General features: G+C 46.5%; 2 protein-coding genes and 1 long non-coding RNA gene across 8 annotated transcripts in view; 1 reads left to right on the top strand and 2 right to left on the bottom strand.

Annotated features, from left to right (window-relative positions):
- Positions 1-18,838, bottom strand: part of OLFM1 (olfactomedin 1) — a 97,548-nt gene extending 78,710 nt beyond the window's left edge. The window contains exons 1-2 of one of the 4 annotated variants that reach the window (XM_077284779.1): positions 18,721-18,838; positions 17,726-18,133 (exon numbers count right to left, since the gene is read on the bottom strand). In XM_077284779.1, the coding sequence (XP_077140894.1) occupies positions 17,726-17,791 (66 nt within the window). In that variant the 5' untranslated portion in view covers positions 17,792-18,133; positions 18,721-18,838. Of the gene's footprint in view, positions 1-16,413; positions 16,587-17,725; positions 18,259-18,340; positions 18,502-18,720 lie in introns of those variants that run through there. The other 3 variants (XM_077284780.1, XM_077284778.1, XM_077284781.1) reach the window with 3 other exon arrangements.
- LOC143805436 (uncharacterized) overlaps positions 1-20,188 on the top strand; it is a 513,942-nt gene that overhangs the window by 51,297 nt on the left and 442,457 nt on the right. Inside the window, exon 3 of one of the 3 annotated variants that reach the window (XR_013221242.1) lies at positions 16,173-16,300. The exons of the other annotated variants lie outside the window; for them this stretch is intronic. This is a non-coding gene — a long non-coding RNA (uncharacterized LOC143805436). The remainder of the gene's footprint in view (positions 1-16,172; positions 16,301-20,188) is intronic. 3 annotated transcript variants of the gene reach the window in all.
- Positions 4,010-7,314, bottom strand: LOC143808934 (uncharacterized). Its single transcript, XM_077292111.1, has 3 exons — positions 7,204-7,314; positions 5,713-7,125; positions 4,010-4,092 (listed from the first exon to the last, which is right to left on the bottom strand). Exons 2-3 carry the CDS (start codon positions 6,932-6,934, stop codon positions 4,010-4,012), a joined length of 1,305 nt encoding a protein of 434 aa, XP_077148226.1. The 5' UTR covers positions 6,935-7,125; positions 7,204-7,314.

Raw genomic sequence — 20,188 nt, 5'->3', positions numbered from 1 at the left:
TTTTGTCCCTATGAGGGTCTCTTCTCCTAAGTTTAAACCTCGGTTCATCGGCCCTTATAGAATATTGGAGATTCTTAATCCTGTTTCTTTCCGTTTGGACCTCCCTGCGTCCTTTTCCATTCATAACGTTTTTCATCGGTCGTTATTGCGCAGGTATGAGATACCTGTTGTACCTTCAGTTGAGCCTCCTGCTCCGGTGTTGGTTGAGGGTGAGTTGGAGTACGTTGTGGAGAAAATTTTGGACTCTCGTGTTTCCAGACGGAAACTCCAGTATCTGGTCAACTGGAAGGGTTACGGCCAGGAGGATAATTCTTGGGTCAATGCATCTGATGTTCATGCTTCTGATCTTGTTCGTGCCTTCCATAGGGCTCATCCTGGTCGCCCTGGTGGATCTGGTGAGGGTTCGGTGCCCCCTCCTTGAGGGGGGGGTACTGTTGTGAATTTGGATTCTGGGCTCCCCCGGTGGCCGCTTGTGGAATTGGACTTGTCATCCTCTTTCCTGTTTCACCTGGTTCCATCAGTAGTGGGTGTCGCTATTTAAGCTCATTTCTCTGGTGGTTTCTTGCCGGTCAACAATGTTATCTGATGCCTCTCAGTGCTTGTTCCTGCTTCTAGACAACTACTAGATAAGTTGGACTTTTGTCCATGTTTTGTTTTGCCTATTTGTTCCAGTTCACAGCTGAAGTTTTGTTACTGTGTCTGGAAAGCTCTCGTTGATCAGGGATTGCTACTCTGGCGTTATGAGTTAATGCCAGAGTTTAAGGTAATCTCTGGATGGTGTTTTGTTAGTGTTTTTCTGCTGACCATGAAAGTATACTATCTGTCTTCTGCTATCTAGTAAGCGGACCTCAAATTTGCTAAGACTATTTTCCTGCTGCGTTTGTTGTTTCATCTGAACTCACCGTCATTATATGTGGGGGGCTACTGTCTTCTTTGGAATATTTCTCTAGAGGTGAGCCAGGTCTTATATTTCCCTCTGCTAGCTATTTAGGTCTTAGGCCAGAGCTGGGCATCTAGCGATAAATAGGAAATGCTACCTGGCTATTTCTAGTTGCGCGGCAGGCTTAGTTCATGGTCAGTATAGTTCCATCTTCCGAGAGCTTGTCCCTCTATAGGCTTGCTATGATCTCTGCCTGCAGAGATCATGACAGAGGATAGTTGTTTGGTGGTTATATGAGAGAGTTTGGTGGATTTATCTTTGACTGTTGCTAGGTTTTGAGTTTGTGATAATTCTCCTACTTTGTTTTTTGCCCAATTTTCCCCATCCTCCACTCCCCGTTGCATTCCTCTGTTATGTGTGAGTGAATAGGTGTATGCCTGGTATTTTCAGTTGCCCTTGTTTGTGTCACCTTGTTCATCTGGTTTGTGTTTGTGTACAACGGTGCACGGCTGGTCCCCTATTCCCTGGGTGGGTTCAGACGGAGGGCAGATACAGGAGATAAGGCAAGGTACGTGGCCCCGGCGTCTTCACCTTCAGAAGTAACCCAGGACATAGGGCGAGCTAGGGTGCCCCCTAGAGTTAGGGACAGGGAACGAGCCCCTGGTCCCAGGTCACCCGACAACCGAGTCGTGACATTATGCCTGTGTGAAAAGACCAACAACATGGACCATCAGGTCGATTCATAGAATACCGGCTGCCATAACCCGAGCACAGATGCTGCAGACTCTGCCTGAATCTATGTCCCTCTTACCCATATTATGTGATGTAATTAATATTTATGTAATTATCTCACATGGATCCAAACCACTCAGCTCAGAATCAGCCAGAATATAGAGGAGACCCCCAATGTATAAATGTGTAACATCCTAGAAATGTGTGTGCTCTCTGTAACGTCATCCTGCTGGGAGTAGTGAAATCACTAAAGAGCTACAAGTCGCACGGCACTAATCTGTAGATAGTGATGATCATCAGATCTTTGGATCTTGCACTTTCCTGTGTTCATGATATATTACACTTTTCTGTATATCTGTGGTATAGAGAGAATATCATTATCCTGAAATCTACCCAGAAGCATTCATGTTAAGAGAAGTAAGCATTACAGACAAGAGATGCTCACTGACAGATCAATGGGAAATTATTCTGCAGTCTATGTACATAGTGATACTTAGAGGATGGGGAAGATGATTCAGCAGAAGATAAATGGACGTTACCAACCAGAGACGAACTGATAGCAGGCCACAGAATGATTTACCAGTGATCCATCAGTGAGCTCGTTTCTGGTTAGTAATGCTCATCTCTTCTCCTGAACCATCTTCCACATCTTCTATATATCATTGTACATAGACTGCAGAATGATTTACCAGTGATTTGTCAGTGAGATAGTCTCTGGTCTGTAATGCGTATTTATCTTCTCCTGAACCATTTTCTGTATGTATGTACAGTCATATATAGAGGATATAGAAGATGGTTTAGGAGAAGAGAGATGAGCTTTACTAACCAGAGACCAGCTCACTGACTGATTACTGGCTATGTACAGTGATACATTTGGAAAACACTGATGTAGAGGAGAAAAGCTTTTTACAATAGGATTGAATAATCCAATTTGGAGCATTTATGTAAAAAATAGATATATGGTAAGTAACAAAGTAATATAAATACACCCAGTGGTGACTTTTATATTAATGACTTATATTCAGGGTGGGTCATTATATAAGAGCCTTTAGGATCTGACTCTTGGCATTACACCAATCAACGGATGTTAGGCCTCTTTCACACTTCCATCTTTTAGCTCCCGTCGAAATCCGTCGATTTTTGAAAAAACAGGATCCAGCAAATTTTTCAGCTGGATCCTGTTTTTCCCATAGACTTGTAATAGCGACGGATCGTGACGGATGGCCATCCGTTTTATCCGTCGTGCACTGGATCCCACGGAAAATCGCTGTCCGTCGGGCGGAGAAAACGTTCAGAGGAACGTTTTTTTCTGCACGTCGGAAAATCGCTCAGTGACGGGTCCTGCGCTGCCTGTCGTTGGCTATAATGGAAGCCTATGGGCGCAGGATCCATCGCTCACTGTCAAAAGCAGGAATCCAGAGACGGGTTGGGTTCCTTCTTTTGAAACTGAGCATGTGTGGAAGAATTTCCTGTCAGGGAAATTCTCTCTCACTTGCTCTCTCTCTCTTTTTACTATTGATGCTGCCTATGATATAATGTTAAAAGTAAAAAAAAAAAAATAAATAATAAAAAAATAATAATAATAATAATAAAAAAAATTGCAATATTCTTACCTTCCAGCGTCCCGCACAGCGTTACCGATGCTCCCGGCTGCTAGCGCTCCCAGTAATGCATTGCGAAATGACCTGATGACGTTGCGGTCTCTCGAGACCAACGTCATCAGAGGTCATTGCACGCAAGGCATTACTGGGAATGCTGGCTGCCGGGAGCATTGCGAGCATCGGTAACGCTGCGCGGGACGCTGGAAGGTGAGAATATTGCGTTTTTTTTTGTTTTTTTTTTAATTTTTATTATTTTTAACCTGAGTTTTGTTGTGTATGCGTTTTCGCAGCAGAAAACCGCTGCAAAGACGCATACACAACAGGTGCACATAGCCTCGACGGGTCTGTCAGAAAATCGGGCCCAGTGCACCCGTTTTAAACAATCTGCATAGGATCCGTAATTTCAACATTTTGACGGATCCTGTGCAGATTGTAAAAACGGAAGTGTGAAATAAGCCTTAGCGGTCGGATGTACAGATCCCTGAAGCCCTGCTCTGTACATTGTTACATCTGGACACAGCTGATCGGCGGGAGTCGCCGGGTGTCACATAGATGACAGATCACCGCAATGGGTCCTCCGTGCAAATATACTTGGCAACATCTTGAGATATTATCTGTGGTGTTACATAGGATAGCAGGTTGCCACCTCCTGTCATGTCGATGCCGCTGTTATATGGGTGCACACCGTAACGGTTTACAGCAAGAAAACAGCTCTATGACTATTTCAGCTTTGTTTCATCTATACACAAGGTAGATGTCACAGTGTGACAGCGCTTCTCCAGCTATGAGGATTGTCTCAGCGAGGCACCCCCTGGTTGTTGGCGAGGCACACGTGTTGACACCTAGAAATGCCAATATTCTTAACAATCTTTTCTACAGCTGCAGCAATATTCAGTTTCACCACATAATTTTTTCACTTGTACTTATTGTAATGTTGTCAGGAGAGAAAAAAAGTAACATTTAGAGATAGTGAACTCCAGCATTAACTTCTACTCCAGGTGATGGGGCCCAGATGCCATATTGGTCTGTCTGTTGAGGCCCCAGTAGAGGTTTGAGAAGCCCTGCCCTAGTCGGAGCACCTTCATATGTTCCCCTCCTCCAGATACAGACTGCTCTGGAACACACAGGGTAAAGACATTGTCCTTCTTTCTCCTGAATTAAGTCAGTGCAGGTAGTGAGATTTACACCCTCTCGGTCCAATGTCATTAACTGCTAGAGACACTTTCTCCATAAATCACACACAGCGGGGGCCCTAGTCCGGAGCATAGCATTGTAGGAGCAATGGCTGCCCTGATCGGCAGCTCACTGGATCCCTTGGCATATAGTGTCCTGCACAAGGGCTTTATGTCAGTTTTGGCCCTGCTACACCAATGTGTGTATATATGCATGTAACGTGTGAAGACACCTGACCCCTCTGACAATTTGTTTATTCTATTGCTCATCTCTGTCCCCCTAAGCTCTGCCCGGAGAGTATAAACTACACCCTGTATAAAGAGGGCACTACACACTGGAGAATTTGATTCGACCTGTGCAGTGGTCAGACCCTGGGCAGTGACAGTCTTGGGCTACTTTCACACTAGCGTCGGGCTCGGCCCGTCACGGTGCGTCGGGCCGAGGTTCCCGACGCTAGCGTTCTCTGCGCCGCACAACGGGGGCAGCGGATGCATTTTTCCAGCGCATCCGCTGCCCCATTGTGAGGTGCGGGGAAGTGCGGGGAGGTGGGGGCGGAGTTCCGGCCGCGCATGCGCGGTCAGAAAAAGCGGACTGTCGTGAGCAAAAAACATTACATGTAGCGTCTTTTGGTCCCGACGGTCTGCCACAACACGGCGCAACCGTCGCACGACGGTTGCGACGTGTGTCAATCCGTCGCAATACGTCGCTTAATGTTAGTCTATGGGGAAAAAACGCATCCTGCAAGCACTTTTGCAGGATGCGTTTTTTCGGCAAAACGACACATTGTGGCGGATTGCAGTTAATGCTAGTGTGAAATACTCAAGCTACTTACCAGGTAGCGGTGTTTTTCAGGAGTCCATGACAGCACTAACGAGAGAGGGGATCCGCCCTTCAGGGACAGGAAACCTACAGAGATAAAAGGGCGGCACCTCTCTCCCGCATCAGTTGGATTACAGAGCATGAGAGGACCTCCATTGATTAGTAACACATAAATATCTTAACACATTTCACCTTGTGACTAAATTTTTGTAGAAAATTAACCTACATTAGAATATACTTATCGTGATGAAACCCATACCAGCAGAAAGGGAGGGAATATAGGAGTGCTGTCATGGACTCCTGAAAAACACCGCTACCTGGTAAGTAGCTTGAGTATTTATTCAGTCGTCATGACAGCACTAACGAGAGAATTACAGAGAAAAGAGTATTAGGGTGAGATTACTGCTTCCAGCACCCTTCTACCAAATGTGAGATCATTGGAGCTACCAAGATCTAATCTATAGTGATTCAAGAAAGTAGACGGAGATGACCATGTGGCCGCCTTACATATGTCCTCAATTGACACCTCCGATCTCTCTGCCCAGGAAGAAGCCATGGCACGAGTGGAATGAGCCTTTACGCCTTCCGGGACTTCTAGGCCACCTGCTGAATAAGCCAGAGAAATTGCCTCCCTAATCCATCTACTCAAGGTGTTTTTGGACACTCTAAACCCTTTTTTGACTCCCTGATAGGATATGAACAGGGAATTGTCTTTTTTCCAGGAATCTGTTAAAGAAATATATTTAAGAAGACATCTTTTGACATCTAATGTATGGAGTTTGAGTTCCTTTGGGTTTTTAGGATTAGGACAAAAGGTAGGGAGATTTATTTCCTGGAGTCTGTGGAACCTAGATGCTACTTTTGGGAGATAGAGGGGATCAGTTCTTAATACTACTCTATCATCTCTAATCTGCATATATGGAGTTAGTCTAGAGAGGGCCTGCAAATCACTAACTCTCCTAGCAGACGTAAGAGCAATCAAAAGAGCAGTTTTTAAGGACAGGATCTTTATAGATGCAGATTCTAAAGGCTCAAAGGGGGGTTCCGTTAACGCTGAGAGGACTAAGTTTAAGTCCCACGGGGCTAGTTTATTCTTAACGATGGGTCTTGATCTAGCGGCCGCTTTAATAAACCGAGCAATCCAATAATTTTTAGCTAACCCACAATTATACAGTGCCCCCAAGGCTGAAACTTGGACTCTGAGGGTGCTTGTAGCTAGCCCCATTTCGAGACCTTTCTGCAGGAACTCCAAGATCTTTGGAATACTAGCTTTCTGACTGATAACTGATCCTGAGACTGAAAGGAATTTTCTCCAGATTCTTACATAAATATTTGTAGTTGAGTTTTTTCTGCTTTTTAATAGGGTATTAATAAGTCCCTCAGAAAATCCCTTTTTTCTTAATAATGACCCTTCAAATCCCACGCCGTCAGATGTAAACTGGCCACTCGTGGATGGAAGATCGGACCCTGTGAGAGGAGGTCTGGGAGTTCTGGGAGAATCCATGGTTGAGAAATGGACATTTTCCTCAACCAAGGAAACCACGGCCTCTTGGGCCAGAATGGCGCTATCAGAATCACATGAGCTCTGTCCTCCCGAATCTTTCTGAGGACTATCGGGATCAAGTTCAACGGGGGAAAGGCATAGGCTGTTTCGAAGTGCCAAGGAATCAGGAGAGCGTCCACCGCCACCGGATTGTCTCTGGGATTTAGGGAACAAAATAGACGACATTTTTTGTTTTCTTTGTTGGCGAAGAGGTCTATTTGTGGGTATCCCCAACGATGGGTGATGTGATCGAAGATGGTCTGATTGAGCACCCACTCTCCTTGCCCGAGCTTTCTGCGACTTAGAAAGTCGGCTACAACGTTGTGCTTCCCCTTTATGTGCAGTGATGTTAGTGACCGTAGATGATTCTCGGCTATCTGTAAGATACGACCCGATACCTCCATTAAGGACCTGGATCGGGTTCCCCCTTGGTGGTTAACGTAAGCTACCGTTACCTGATTGTCTGAGAATATTCTGACGTGATGGTCCTGTAAGGATATAAGGAAATATCTCAGAGCTCGTTCTACGGCCAACAACTCTTTGAGGTTAGATGATAAACTCTGTTCGGAGGGTGACCAAACCCCCTGGACACACAACTCGCCCATATGCGCCCCCCCATCCCGTGGGACTAGCGTCTGTGGTTAATACTCGTGATATGTGGTTTATCCAGGGTACCCCTTTACGAAGGTTTGGAGTGTGTAACCACCAACGTAAGGACTGAATAGTGACATTTGACAAGGAAAGAAAACTGTCCAAGTGACCTTCTAACCGACGAGTGTTGTACAGAACCTCCCACTGTAGGACCCTGGTGTGGTACTGGGCCCATCGTACTGCCGGGATGCACGACGTGAGTGAGCCTAACAGTGACATTGCTCTCCTCAATGTTATAACTGGATTAGCAATCACTCCAAGAATCTGTCGTTGGATCTTTTCCAACTTAACGTCAGGTAGACGGCATTCTTGTAATCTTGAGTCCAATATGAGACCCAAGAATTCTTGAATCTCTAGAGGCTGCAACCGTGACTTTTTAAAATTGATTATCCACCCCAACCTTTGTAAGGCTGCGATTACTTTGTGTAGTTGGGACGTGCAGTGTGATTCGGAGTTTCCTATTATTAATAGGTCATCGAGATATGGAACTATGAGAATATCCTGCTCATGAAGATGCGCCATAACCTCCACCATTATTTTAGTGAATACCCGAGGGGCCACCGCAACACCAAAGGGGAGTGCCCTGTATTGGAAGTGTCTTATTGATTCTCCTAAGAGGACTGCAACTCTTAGATAACACTGGTGGTCTACGTGTATGGGGACGTGATAATACGCGTCTTTCAGATCCAAGACGACCATAAAGCACCCGCCAAACAATAACTTTATTGCAGACTTGACTGACTCCATTTTAAATGACGGGATCCACAAAAATCTATTTAGGCCTTTAAGGTTTATAATTGTGCGAAAGGTGTTATCTGGCTTTTTAACCAGGAAGAGGGGAGAATAGAATCCTTTACCCCTCTGTACTTCAGGAACCTCCACCAAAACGCCTTTCAGTTGGAGTTCCTGGACCTCAGTCTCTAACGCCAGCTGTTCTGTGGAGGAAGAACGCAATGGTGTTACCAGAAACCTGTCGACAGGAGTAAATCGAAAGTCAAACTTTAAACCAGACTCCACAATGTTCAAGACCCACGGGCTATTGGATATAGAACGCCATGCCGGATAGAAGGCTAGAAGCCTGCCTCCTACCCGGTCCGCCAGTCATTGTGGCTTCCTGTTGTCTCTAAAGGAGCTAAACATGTAGCCTCTACCTTTCTTTTTGTTGGCATCATATCTGGGTCTATCCCTATTTGGTCTTGTTCGATCAAACCATCTCCTATTAGTGCCTCTTCTGTAAGAAGGCCTACCCAGGTAGGGAAACCGTTTCTTACTGTCTCCCGCTTTCTCTAATAATTCGTCCAGAACCGGACCGAATAAGTGTTCTCCCACGCACGGGATGTTGCACAATTTAGATCTGGCCTGCATGTCTCCTTGCCAACATTTCAGCCAGATTGCTCTACGGGCTGAATTAGAGAGCGCGGCCGACCTCGCCGCCAATTTAACTGAGTCCGCTGAAGCGTCAGCAAGGTAAGCCGCAGCCCCCTGAATCATAGAGAGGGAAGATAATATTTCATCTCTCGGGGTTTTGTCCTTCAGCTGACCCTCCAGGCTATCCAGCCACACCATCATGGAGCGTGCCGTGCAGGTGGCAGCGATTGATGGTCTGAGAGCCCCTGCTGAAGTTTCCCAGGCTCCTTTGAGAAACACATCTGCCCTCCTGTCCAGTGGGTCCTTTAAAGTCCCCAGATCTTCAAAAGGTAGAGAGGACTTTTTAGAAGCCTTGGCTACAGCCGCATCAAGCTTCGGGGCTTTATCCCACGTGGCCGAAGCAGATTCCTCGAACGGATACTTCCGTTTGAAGGATGGAGGAAGAGAACCTTTTCTTTCCGGTTTTTTCCATTCTCTGGAAATTAGGGCGCTGACTTTCTCCACCACCGGAAAGCATCGGCGGGATTTACGGTCCAGACCTCTGAACATGACATCCTGCATGGATTTCTCTGGCGGCGTCTGCTCAATACCGATTGTATTATTTACCGCTTTAACGAGGCGGTCTATGCGGTCAAAAGAAAAACAGGAATGTTCATATTCAGAACCCGAGGAGGACACTGATGAGAGAGAGGCTTCCGACTTCAGATCTCCTAAGTCACTTTCGTGTGAACTTGGGGAAGCAGAGTCTATTATTTTAGACCCCTTGTTATGAGATTGAGATCTAGTAGAGCTCCTAATCTCTTGTCTAACCATCTGTCTCAGACTAGAAGCGAAATCTGGTGTTTCTTCCGCTATTAGACGTTGGATACACGGACCACATAGTCTTTTAACGTATTCGTCAGGTAGAGGAATACCACATTCTGCACATTCCTTGTGCTTAGATTTAGAGGACCGCTTCCTTCCCTGATGTAAAAAAGGGAATAAGGAGGGACACCAATCACTAAGTGAACTTTCACGATGATCACTTACCCCTACAGTGTCCGAGTGGTACCGAAGATTGCGGGGGGACCCTCTCCACCGAAGCAATATCCATCCGGCTCGAGGACTTTCCGGCCTTAGCAGATTGACCAGCTTTACCTCCAGGACGACTACTGCCACTAGAACGTCGCTGGATGTTTGCTGCATGGGGCTTCTCCAGGGGTTGCTGCTGCTCAGAAGGCAACTGCTCCTGCTCCTGAGACTCCATTGTAACAATGGATACGAAGCATGAGGCAGCCATCGATGAATCTTTAAATAGCCGGCCCCCTAAAGGTACCTCCCCCTGATGGGGGGACAGCAGGCCAATCCCGGTGAACTGCCTGGTGCCAGCCAGTGTGTGGGAGGCCCCTCCTTTCCCCAAGACCCCTCCAATGGTACTCACAGCTTTATTCCGGAAGTACCGCCGCAAGATTCTACCTAAAACGCCCCCACGCCGATTATGCAGGGAAGAACGCTGGGCGCCGCCATGTTTTTTCTTCCATAGACGCACTGCGCATGCGCCGAGCGTCATTGCTTCTTGCCGGACTAAGCACCGCCCCCCTTATGCGCGTCACCTCCGGTGCGCCGTTTCCGGGACGCTGAGCGCAGCGCTCGTGCTGCATAGAATGCCGGTGTAAAGGGGAAGCTCTAACCCCGACGCCGGTACCTAAGAACCCGCCGCTGCGATGCACCGCATAACACGCCCGTGCAGAGGGGACGCTCCAGCGCACAGTGCCGGCCGCAAAAGTACCGCCGCTGCGATGTGTGCCACCAGATGGGTATCGGAGGGCCTCCCACACAATACTTACCTGCACCTGGCGATGGGACACCACTCGAGCCAGCACTTCCCCTGAAGGCTGCTCCTGCCGTGCTGTTGCCTACCCCCACAGCCCTCTGTGGTGCGGCACTTCCAGCGTCGCGATCAACACCGGGGAAGGGGCCATCCCGCCTCCAGGATCGGTGAGTCGGACCTGGGTCCCAATTTCTTCGCCTTTCTTCAAAAGGCCTCTGCAGGGTCCCCTGTCAGGGACAGGAAACCAACTGATGCGGGAGAGAGGTGCCGCCCTTTTATCTCTGTAGGTTTCCTGTCCCTGAAGGGCGGATCCCCTCTCTCGTTAGTGCTGTCATGACGACTGAATAAAGTAGCCTTATTTTTAAGAGCATGGCTGCCTTATCCCAGGCAATTTGCCCCATTTAAACACAGAGGTCAGTGCAGCCTGAGCACAATCCTAACCCGGGTCATCTGCAGAATCATCTGCTTTTGGGTGATGAAAGAGGGGGGAGCTTGGCAGCTTGCGCTCCTGCTCCCAGACACCTATCCTCAGGCCACTCGCCCTACAGCACCCGCCACCTATCCTCCAGCGCCTGATCGCCTATCATCCAGCGTCCGGCCACTCTCCCAACAGCACCAGACCACCTCTCCTCCAGCATCCGGCCTGTCACCCTACACCACTCGCCCAACCACCTATCCTCCAGCTCACTCCCCACTGCCCAGCCACCTATCCTTCAGCGCCTGGCCTCTCACCCTACACCATCAGGCCACTTGCCAAACCACCTATCCTCCAGCACCTTCCTGCTCACTCTCCAGTGCCTAGCCACCTATCCTCCAGCACCCAGCCACTTGCCCTACACCACCAGACCACTCGCCCGACCAGCTATCCTCCACAGCCTAGCCGCTTGCCCTCCAGCACCCAACCACCTATCCTCCAGCACCCTCCTGCTCACTCTCCAGTGCCCAGCCACCTATCCTCCAGAGTCTGGCTGCTTGCCTCCAGCACCCAGCACCTATTCTCCAATGCGCGGCTGCTTGAGGACCTTTCACCAAATTTTTCATGTTGAACTGTACACACAATTTAACAGTGGCTGCACACCGGATTAATTTTTTTTTTTACATTTTCTTCTATTTCGCCTCTCTGTTGCAGAGATATCAGCAATCAAATATTTGGCACCTAATGAGTTACCTTTAGTTATGTCCAAGTGAATATCACCATTACACACTAAACGGGAAACCACTGGGTAAATCTGACATGGAGAAGGACTTGGGGATCCTAGCTAATGATAAACTTACCTGGAGCAGCCAGTGCCAGGCAGCGGCTGCCAAGGCAAACAGGATCATGGAGTGCATTAAGAGGTCTGGATACACATGATGAGAGCATTATACTGCCTCTGTACAAATCCCTGGTTAGACCGCACATGGAGTACAGTATTGAGCAACAGTGCTCAGGAAGGATATAAAGGAACTAAAGCGAGTACAAAGGAGGGCAACAAAATTAATAAAGGGGATGGGGGAACTACAATACCCAGAGATATTAGCAAAATTACAATTATTTAGTATAGAAAAAAAGACGACTGAGGGGCGATCTAATAACCATGTATATCAGGGGATAATACAAATGTCTCTGAAGATCTGTTTATACCAAAGAAGGTGACGGTCACACGGGGGCATTCTCTGCATCTGGAGGAGAGAAGGTTTTCCCACCAACATAGAAGAGGCTTCTTTACTGTTAGGGCAGTGAGAATCTGGAATTCCTTGCCTGAGGAGGTGGTGATGGCGAACTCAGTCGAGGGGTTGAAGAGAGGCCTGGATGTCTTCCTGGAGCGTAACAATATTGTATCTTACAGTTATTAGGTTCTTTAGAAGGATGCAGATCTGGGAATTTATTCTGACGGAATATAGGCTGAACTGGATGGACAAATGTCTTTATTCGGCCTTGCTAACTATGTTACTATGTTACAAGTGGGTGTTATTAGATGGTTATCACTGGGGGTGTGCACTTCTGCCTCTGGTATAAGGCTGGCCAATCATAAGCAGAGAGCAACATAGAAGTGCAGAAGGATCTGTGATGATGTCATCATGGTCACATGACCTGAGCGCACAGGTCCTGCTAGCCAGAATGTGCAGCTTAAATACGCACTGAGGATACATTACACGGCACAGAGGTGTGGAGCTGTGAACTCCAGTTATTCCCACACTTCTGTGCTGTGTTTTTATAATGTTTTTTTCCGCTCTGCAGCCTCTGTTACTTCATGTGTCCAGTTCAACATGAAGAATGTGTTGAATGTTCCTCTATAAAGCACCTGGAGGCATTTACAGCTGAGTCTTCTTCTGCGGCTGTTGGTAATATGTGGACAATGTGCTGCTAAATTAAAGATCTCATGGACCTGAGTTCATAATTTTGTGCAGATTATCCCTATACCACAATGCTATTTTTATTTTACATAGGACTACAGGTAACAATTTCTTGCCATGTACATAGAATTGTAAGGCTATGTGCACACGTTCAGGTTTTTTCCGCGATAAAAACGCTATAAAAACTCATTAAAAACACATACAGTATGCATCCTATCATTTAGAATGCATTCTCATGTTTTGTGCACATGGTGCGTTCTTTTTCCACGAAAAAAAAAACGCATCGCGGTAAAAAAAAGCAGCATGTTTAATAATTTTGTGGATTTTCCGCGTTTTTCACGCAATTCTATGCATTTGGGAAAAAACGCACAAAAAATGTGTCAAAAACGCATGAAAAAACGTGAAAAAAACGCATGCGGTTTTCTAGCAGAAATGTCCGTTTTTTGTCAGGAAAATTTCTGCAAGAAATCCTGACGTGTGCACATACCCTAAATAACACCCTCTACATTAGCGGTGATCAAAGCAATCTCCATGTGTTACACAGGTCTGCACATAACTGAGTACAGATAACATAGAATATATATAGAATATATGTGGGGTTACATAGGACTGCATGTAATACTGTACGATACAATAGTGATCACTGTGTTAGTTGGGATATTACATAGGACTGCAGGTAATCCTGTATGATACAGTAGTGATCACTGTTAGTTGGGACATTACATAGGACTGTGGGTAACACTGATACAGAATTGAACACTGTGTATTGGGGTGTTGTATAGGACTGCAGGAAACACTATGATAAAGTAGTGTTTAATGTGGGTTAGTTGGGATATTACATAAGACTACAGGTAATACTGTATGATACAGTAGTGATCACTGTTAGTTGGGATGTTACATAGGACTGCATGTAATACTGTATGATACAGCAGTGATCACTTTTAGTTGGGATGTTACATAAGACTACAGGTAATACTGTATGATACAGTAGTGATCACTGTTAGTTGGGATGTTACATTGGACTGCATGTAATACTGTATGATACAGTAGTGATCACTGTTAATTGGGATGTTATATAGGACTGCAGGTAATACTGTATTATACAGTAGTGATCACTTTTATTTGGGTGTTACATAGGACTGCAGGTAATGCTGTATGATACAGTATTGATCACTGTTAGTTGGGATGTTACGTAGGACTGCAGGTAATACTGTATGATACAGTAGTGATCACTTTTAGTTGGGATGTTACATAAGACGGCAGGTAATACTGTATGATACAGTATTGATCACTGTTAGTTGGGATGTTACATTGGACTGCATGTAATACTGTATGATACAGTATTGATCACTGTTAATTGGGATGTTATATAGGACTGCAGGTAATACTGTATTATACAGTAGTGATCACTTTTATTTGGGTGTTACATAGGACTGCAGGTAATGCTGTATGATACAGTAGTGATCCCTGTGTGTTAGGATGTTACATAGGACTGCAGGTAATACTGTATGATACAGTAGTGATTACTGTTAGTTGGGATGTTACATAGGACTGCATTTAATACTGTATGATACAGTAGTGATCGCTGTGTGTTAGTTGGGATGTTACGTAGGACTGCAGGTAATACTGTATGATACAGTAGTGATCACTGTTAGTTGGGATGTTACATAGGACTGCAGGTAATGCTGTATGATACAGTAGTGATCACTGTTAGTTGGGATGTTACATAGGACTGCAGGTAATGCTGTATGATACAGTAGTGATCACTGTGTTAGTTAGGATGTTACATAGGACTGCAGGTAATACTGCATGATACCGTAGTGATCACTGTGTGTTAGTTAGGATGTTACATAAGACTGCAGGTAATACTGTATGATACAGTAGTGATCACTTTTAGTTGGGATGTTACATAGGACTGCATGTAATACTGTATGATATAGTAGTGATCACTGTTAGTTGGGATGTTACATAAGACTGCAGGTAATACTGTATGATACAGTAGTGATCACTGTTAGTTAGGATGTTACATAGGACTGCAGGTAATGCTGTATGATACAGTAGTGATCACTGTGTTAGGCTACGTTCACATTTGCGGTTAGCGCCGCAGCGTCGGGCGCCGCATGCGTCATGCGCCCCTATATTTAACATGGGGGCGCATGGACACGCGTTGTGCTGCGTTTCGCGCCGCATGGCCGCAAGCGTTGGACGCAAGAAACGCATCAAGTTGCATTTTTTTTGCGTCCAACTTTCGGCCAAAAACGACGCATGCGGCGCAAAACGCAGCGTTTTAGCGTGCGTTTTGCCGCGTTTTTGTTTGCGTTGTGCGCTGCGGTGCCGACGCTGCGGCGCACAACGCAAATATGAACGTAGCCTTAGTTAGGATGTTACATAAGACTGCAGGTAATACTGTATGATACAGTAGTGATCACTTTTAGTTGGGATGTTACATAGGACTGCATTTAATACTGTATGATACAGTAGTGATCGCTGTGTGTTAGTTGGGATGGTACGTAGGACTGCAGGTAATGCTGTATGATACAGTATTGATCACTGTTAGTTGGGATGTTACATAAGACTGCAGGTAATACTGTATGATACAGTAGTGATCACTGTTGGGATGTTACATAGGACTGCATGTAATACTGTATGATATAGTAGTGATCACTGTTAGTTGGGATGTTACATAGGACTGCAGGTATTACTGCATGATACCGTAGTGATCACTGTGTGTTAGTTAGGATGTTACATAAGACTGCAGGTAATACTGTATGATACAGTAGTGATCACTTTTAGTTGGGATGTTACATAGGACTGCATGTAATACTGTATGATACAGTAGTGATCACTGTTAGTTGGGATGTTACATAAGACTGCATTTAATACTGTATGATACAGTAGTGATCGCTGTGTGTTAGTTGGGATGGTACGTAGGACTGCAGGTAATGCTGTATGATACAGTATTGATCACTGTTAGTTGGGATGTTACATAAGACTGCAGGTAATACTGTATGATACAGTAGTGATCACTGTTGGGATGTTACACAGGACTGCAGGTAATACTGTATGATACAGTAGTGATCGCTGTGTGTTAGTTGGGATGGTACGTAGGACTGCAGGTAATGCTGTATGATACAGTATTGATCACTGTTAGTTGGGATGTTACATAAGACTGCAGGTAATACTGTATGATACAGTAGTGATCACTGTTGGGATGTTACATAGGACTGCAGTTCCACCTATTGGTTTTCTTTCATTTAGGGTAATGCTGAAGATGTACCAATAGCCGTGATCCGACTACTCAGCTCTGCTACCTCTGGACACTGTCCCTTCTGCGGTCGGTAATCTCCGTGCTAGGACCAGATGTCGGCAGATGAGCCATCTCCAGGGTAGGACATGTCACCTCTGTTGACCTTACAGTTTCTGTCCCACCTTGTGCAAGAAAGGGACTTTGACAGTTGTTCCTTGCAATGTTTCTCACCACAGTAAACTCCCTACTAACCTGAACAGCGCAGCGCCCCCTCAGGCACCTCGTGTCCTGTGCCCGGGCAGATCAAAAGCTTCAGCTGTGCCACTGATTGTTCTCTGATGTTGGCTGTGATTGTGCTTCCCATGGGGGCCGCGTCCTGCGCCTGAGCGAGGTGCAAGTGCTGCCTCTCAGGGTTCTCACTTATGTCTGCTTCTGTAATAAAGCAGCTGTTCTCTGACAGTACTGTACAATGTATGTGGTCACAGTGTACAGCACCACGGAGGAGGATGGCGCTATACATGTCACACATAATACTGCCCTCCCACCACACTGACCACAGGGTGCAGGAAAGTGGAAGGACATTGTGCAACTCGCAGGGATCCATATAATGCCCCTCTCCCCTCCGTACATCCCCCCCAAAAAAACTTGGTGAGAAATCCCCGCCAATCTCCAGCGTCCTGTAAGCCTGATTTAATTGGGTTCAGCGCCTGCTCGCTCTGAGCACTTTTAGCCCTAATCTCATTAGGAAAGTGTAAATCCCCTTTCACTTGACTCCTATCCTGGTAATCAAACAAATCCGTAAAGTCTCCGGGCCGATTCCCAGCCGCTCACGGAGGTGAACTTCTCCAGCAGACTGGAAACTAATTACCCCCTGGATATCTCCCGCCAGAGACCCAGAAAGGACATTTAAATGTCACCGTCAATCAGAAGGAATAGTCGTGTAAAGAAAAGTCCACGGCGGAGCGAGGGAGATGCCACCGAATGTACAGTCAGGGGAAGTCGGAGATGTGATGCCTGTTCGTACCAGGATGGGGGTGCTGTGTGTGTCCGACGCAGGGCACAATGACCCTAGTACACGGCACATTGTCATAGGGTTCATTCACACGCTGCAGAATTTTCTGCGTCTGTCACATTCATCTGAACAGGGTTTGCAATAATACTTGCTCTCTCTGCAGAAGCAGCCCCACTGAGGTGCAGGGAACAGACCTGCAGTCACAGGAAATTCTGCCAGATATCTGGCATGTGTGAATACTCCCTTATGTGCCCTGCCGATGGGTTGCTGACCGTATGTGCATGCTGAGCCGACCACTGCACCCCTCCAGCAGCAGCACCGACCACTACACCCCTCCAGCAGCACCACCACAGGCTCTCTGCTCCCGCCCGACCACAACACACAATGTGGGTCCCCGGGGTGGAGGTTGCACCAAGCAGAATTTTGAGCCAGTAGCCACCATGCTCCGGTTCGGATACACCATATCAAGTGGCGGAGCCTGCCCGCAACTCAATCACTTTCACGGGAATGGGGGAGGGGATCAGAGACGAGGACGGCTGCAGGGTAACCTACTTGGGTGAGTTCAGTGCCCATCAGGATGAGGAAGAACAGGCTCATCAGCTTGCTTGTGGGTTGCATTTCTTGGTGCCAGGTTCAGTCTGGATCCGCTTTCCTCCTCTCACTCTCTGCCTTGAGGATTTTTTCCCTTTCTCTTCTTCCTCCTCTTCGCTGTGCTTTTGTTCCAGAGGGGGTCCGTGGTTCGTTCCTTCTGGCGCGTCTCAGCAGCCCTAGGAGACGAGGCGAGGAGTCTGCTGTGTGGAGTGCTCACTTTGCATATTTGTATGATATCCCAGATCCTCGCTCCTCGTCTTGTGTCTCTGTGTGTTGGGGCTTTTTAATGGCTTCCTGGATTGAAAGGCATTTGCAAGGAGGAACTCAATGGAGCACAAAATGATGGTATTGCTTTTGTCAAAAGTTTGCCTTGAAAGGGAGGGCAGGGATAGAGGGGAGGAAAAAAAATACAGAAGCGGTGGTTAGCAGTGATGCAGCTAGTGAAAAGGTACCACAATTTTTCCTTAGAGGACTGAATTTCTGCCAGCAAAATGGAAGCTGTAAGAGCATGGCTGATTGGCTGTTGTGCTCCCGGCTGAGATTGGCCATTAATATTTGCCTGCCCAGCTCGCTTACCGGACCTGTCAGTCGGTGTGCAGCGCTCCTGTGATTGGAGGCTATGTCGTCCCCTCTGCCGCCTGCCTTTTGTTCTCGTCTCCTCCAGCAATAACAATGCACAGAAGCACAATGCAGGAGGAAGCGACCTGCTCCGTCTCTGGCTGCGCTGCCATATTACACAGGCACAAGACCAAATTTGTCTTCCCTTTATGCAGAAAATACAAATCAGAGCCTAGTGCAGAGAGGGAGCGGCAGCTCTGGGGGTCAACAGCCTGGAAAGCTGCAGGAAGAAGGCAGGTGCATCCTCCATTTCTTCTGCTTAAAGAAGCCCTCCTCCCACCAGTTTTTATCCTCTTAATATATTGCAGTCATCATATTATTCAGCGCCGTATACTTACAATTTGCTCCTCTACACAGGTAATTCTTCTTTTAGCCATTAGGTCTATGACATCACCTGATTAAGGACTAGCTGAACCCTTCGCTGCTCTCTGTGGAAACAGGAAGTCTCTTGTCCCTGCAGAAATCATTCCCCTCCTCAACTTCTGACCTAGCTGCTCCGCCCCTCACCCTGCCAGGGACTTTTTCAGTGATTCATAACTTGTGCAGAGAAAACTGACTTCCTGTTTCCACACAAAGCTTAGAAGCAGTCAGCTGGTCAGTTTTTAATGACATGATGGCATACACCTAATGGAAAAGAGAAGAATTATCTGGGTAGAAGGACAAAATTATCAATTGTAAGTGCACCGTGCTGTATAATATGATGAGTGCAATATATTAAGAGGATAAAAACTTTGATGGGAGGAGGAGGAGTGCTTCTTTAAATGCCACTCACTCAAAATGCAGTCCAAAAGGAAATCCACTTGTATACGGCCTCAAATTATTTTTACTGTGGTTCTAAAAACAATTTCCGTAAGTGACAAGTCACTAGATGCGTGTTTAGTCCTGATGTGGCTCTGGAATTGAGGAACAAGACACATGTACATTAGTCCTTTACCACAAATCTGTGGCAGTAACCCGAGGATCAGCGCCTGATTGCTGTAAAATCTGAATATTACTTTTTTGTGCCCACGTTATTATCATCCGTGTGAACATACTATGAGTTTTGTACTGCTAGAAGTCATTTGTGGCCACAGAAAAAAATGCATTGATAGCCAGATGCTCTTATATAGCAAACTGCCACAGTTTGCAATGTGGTTTATTTTTATGTGCCACTCACTTTTTGTCACTGAAACACTTTTTTTTTAGTGAAGGAAACATTTTCCGCCTGTAAAAAACAGCACAGCAAAGAAACTAATCCCCCCCATAACAGTATATCATCCACAGATGCCCCATAACGGTGCATCATCCACGGTTCCCCCATAACACTGCATTATCCCCAGCTATCCATAATAGTGCATCATCCACAGATTCCCCATAACAGTGCATCATCCACAGATCCCCCCCATAACTGTCACCCACAGTCCCCCCATAACAGTGCATTCTCTACAAATGCCTCATAACAGCACATCCTCAGAAGGTCCCCATGACAGTACATCATCCCCAGATCCCCCATAACAGTGCATCATCGCCAGATCCCCCATAACAGTGCATCCTTTGCAAATGCCTCATAACAGCGCATCCCCAGAAGATCGCTCATAGCGGTGCATCATCCTCAGATCCCCATAACAGTGCATCATCCCCAGATTCTCCATAACAGTGCATCATCCCCAGATCCCACCATAATAGTGCATCATTCTCAGATCCCCCCCATAACAGTGCGTTATCCACAGATCCCTCTATTTACAAATGCCTCATAACAGCGCATCCTCAGAAGATCCCCATAACCGTGCATCATCCCCAGATCCCCCATAACAGTGCATCATCCAC

Source organism: Ranitomeya variabilis, chromosome 2 (genome assembly GCF_051348905.1).
Source record: "Ranitomeya variabilis isolate aRanVar5 chromosome 2, aRanVar5.hap1, whole genome shotgun sequence".
Taxonomy (NCBI): Eukaryota; Metazoa; Chordata; class Amphibia; order Anura; family Dendrobatidae; genus Ranitomeya; species Ranitomeya variabilis.
Note: the sequence above shows the minus strand (reverse complement) of the source record. Positions and strands in the feature narration are given on the sequence as shown.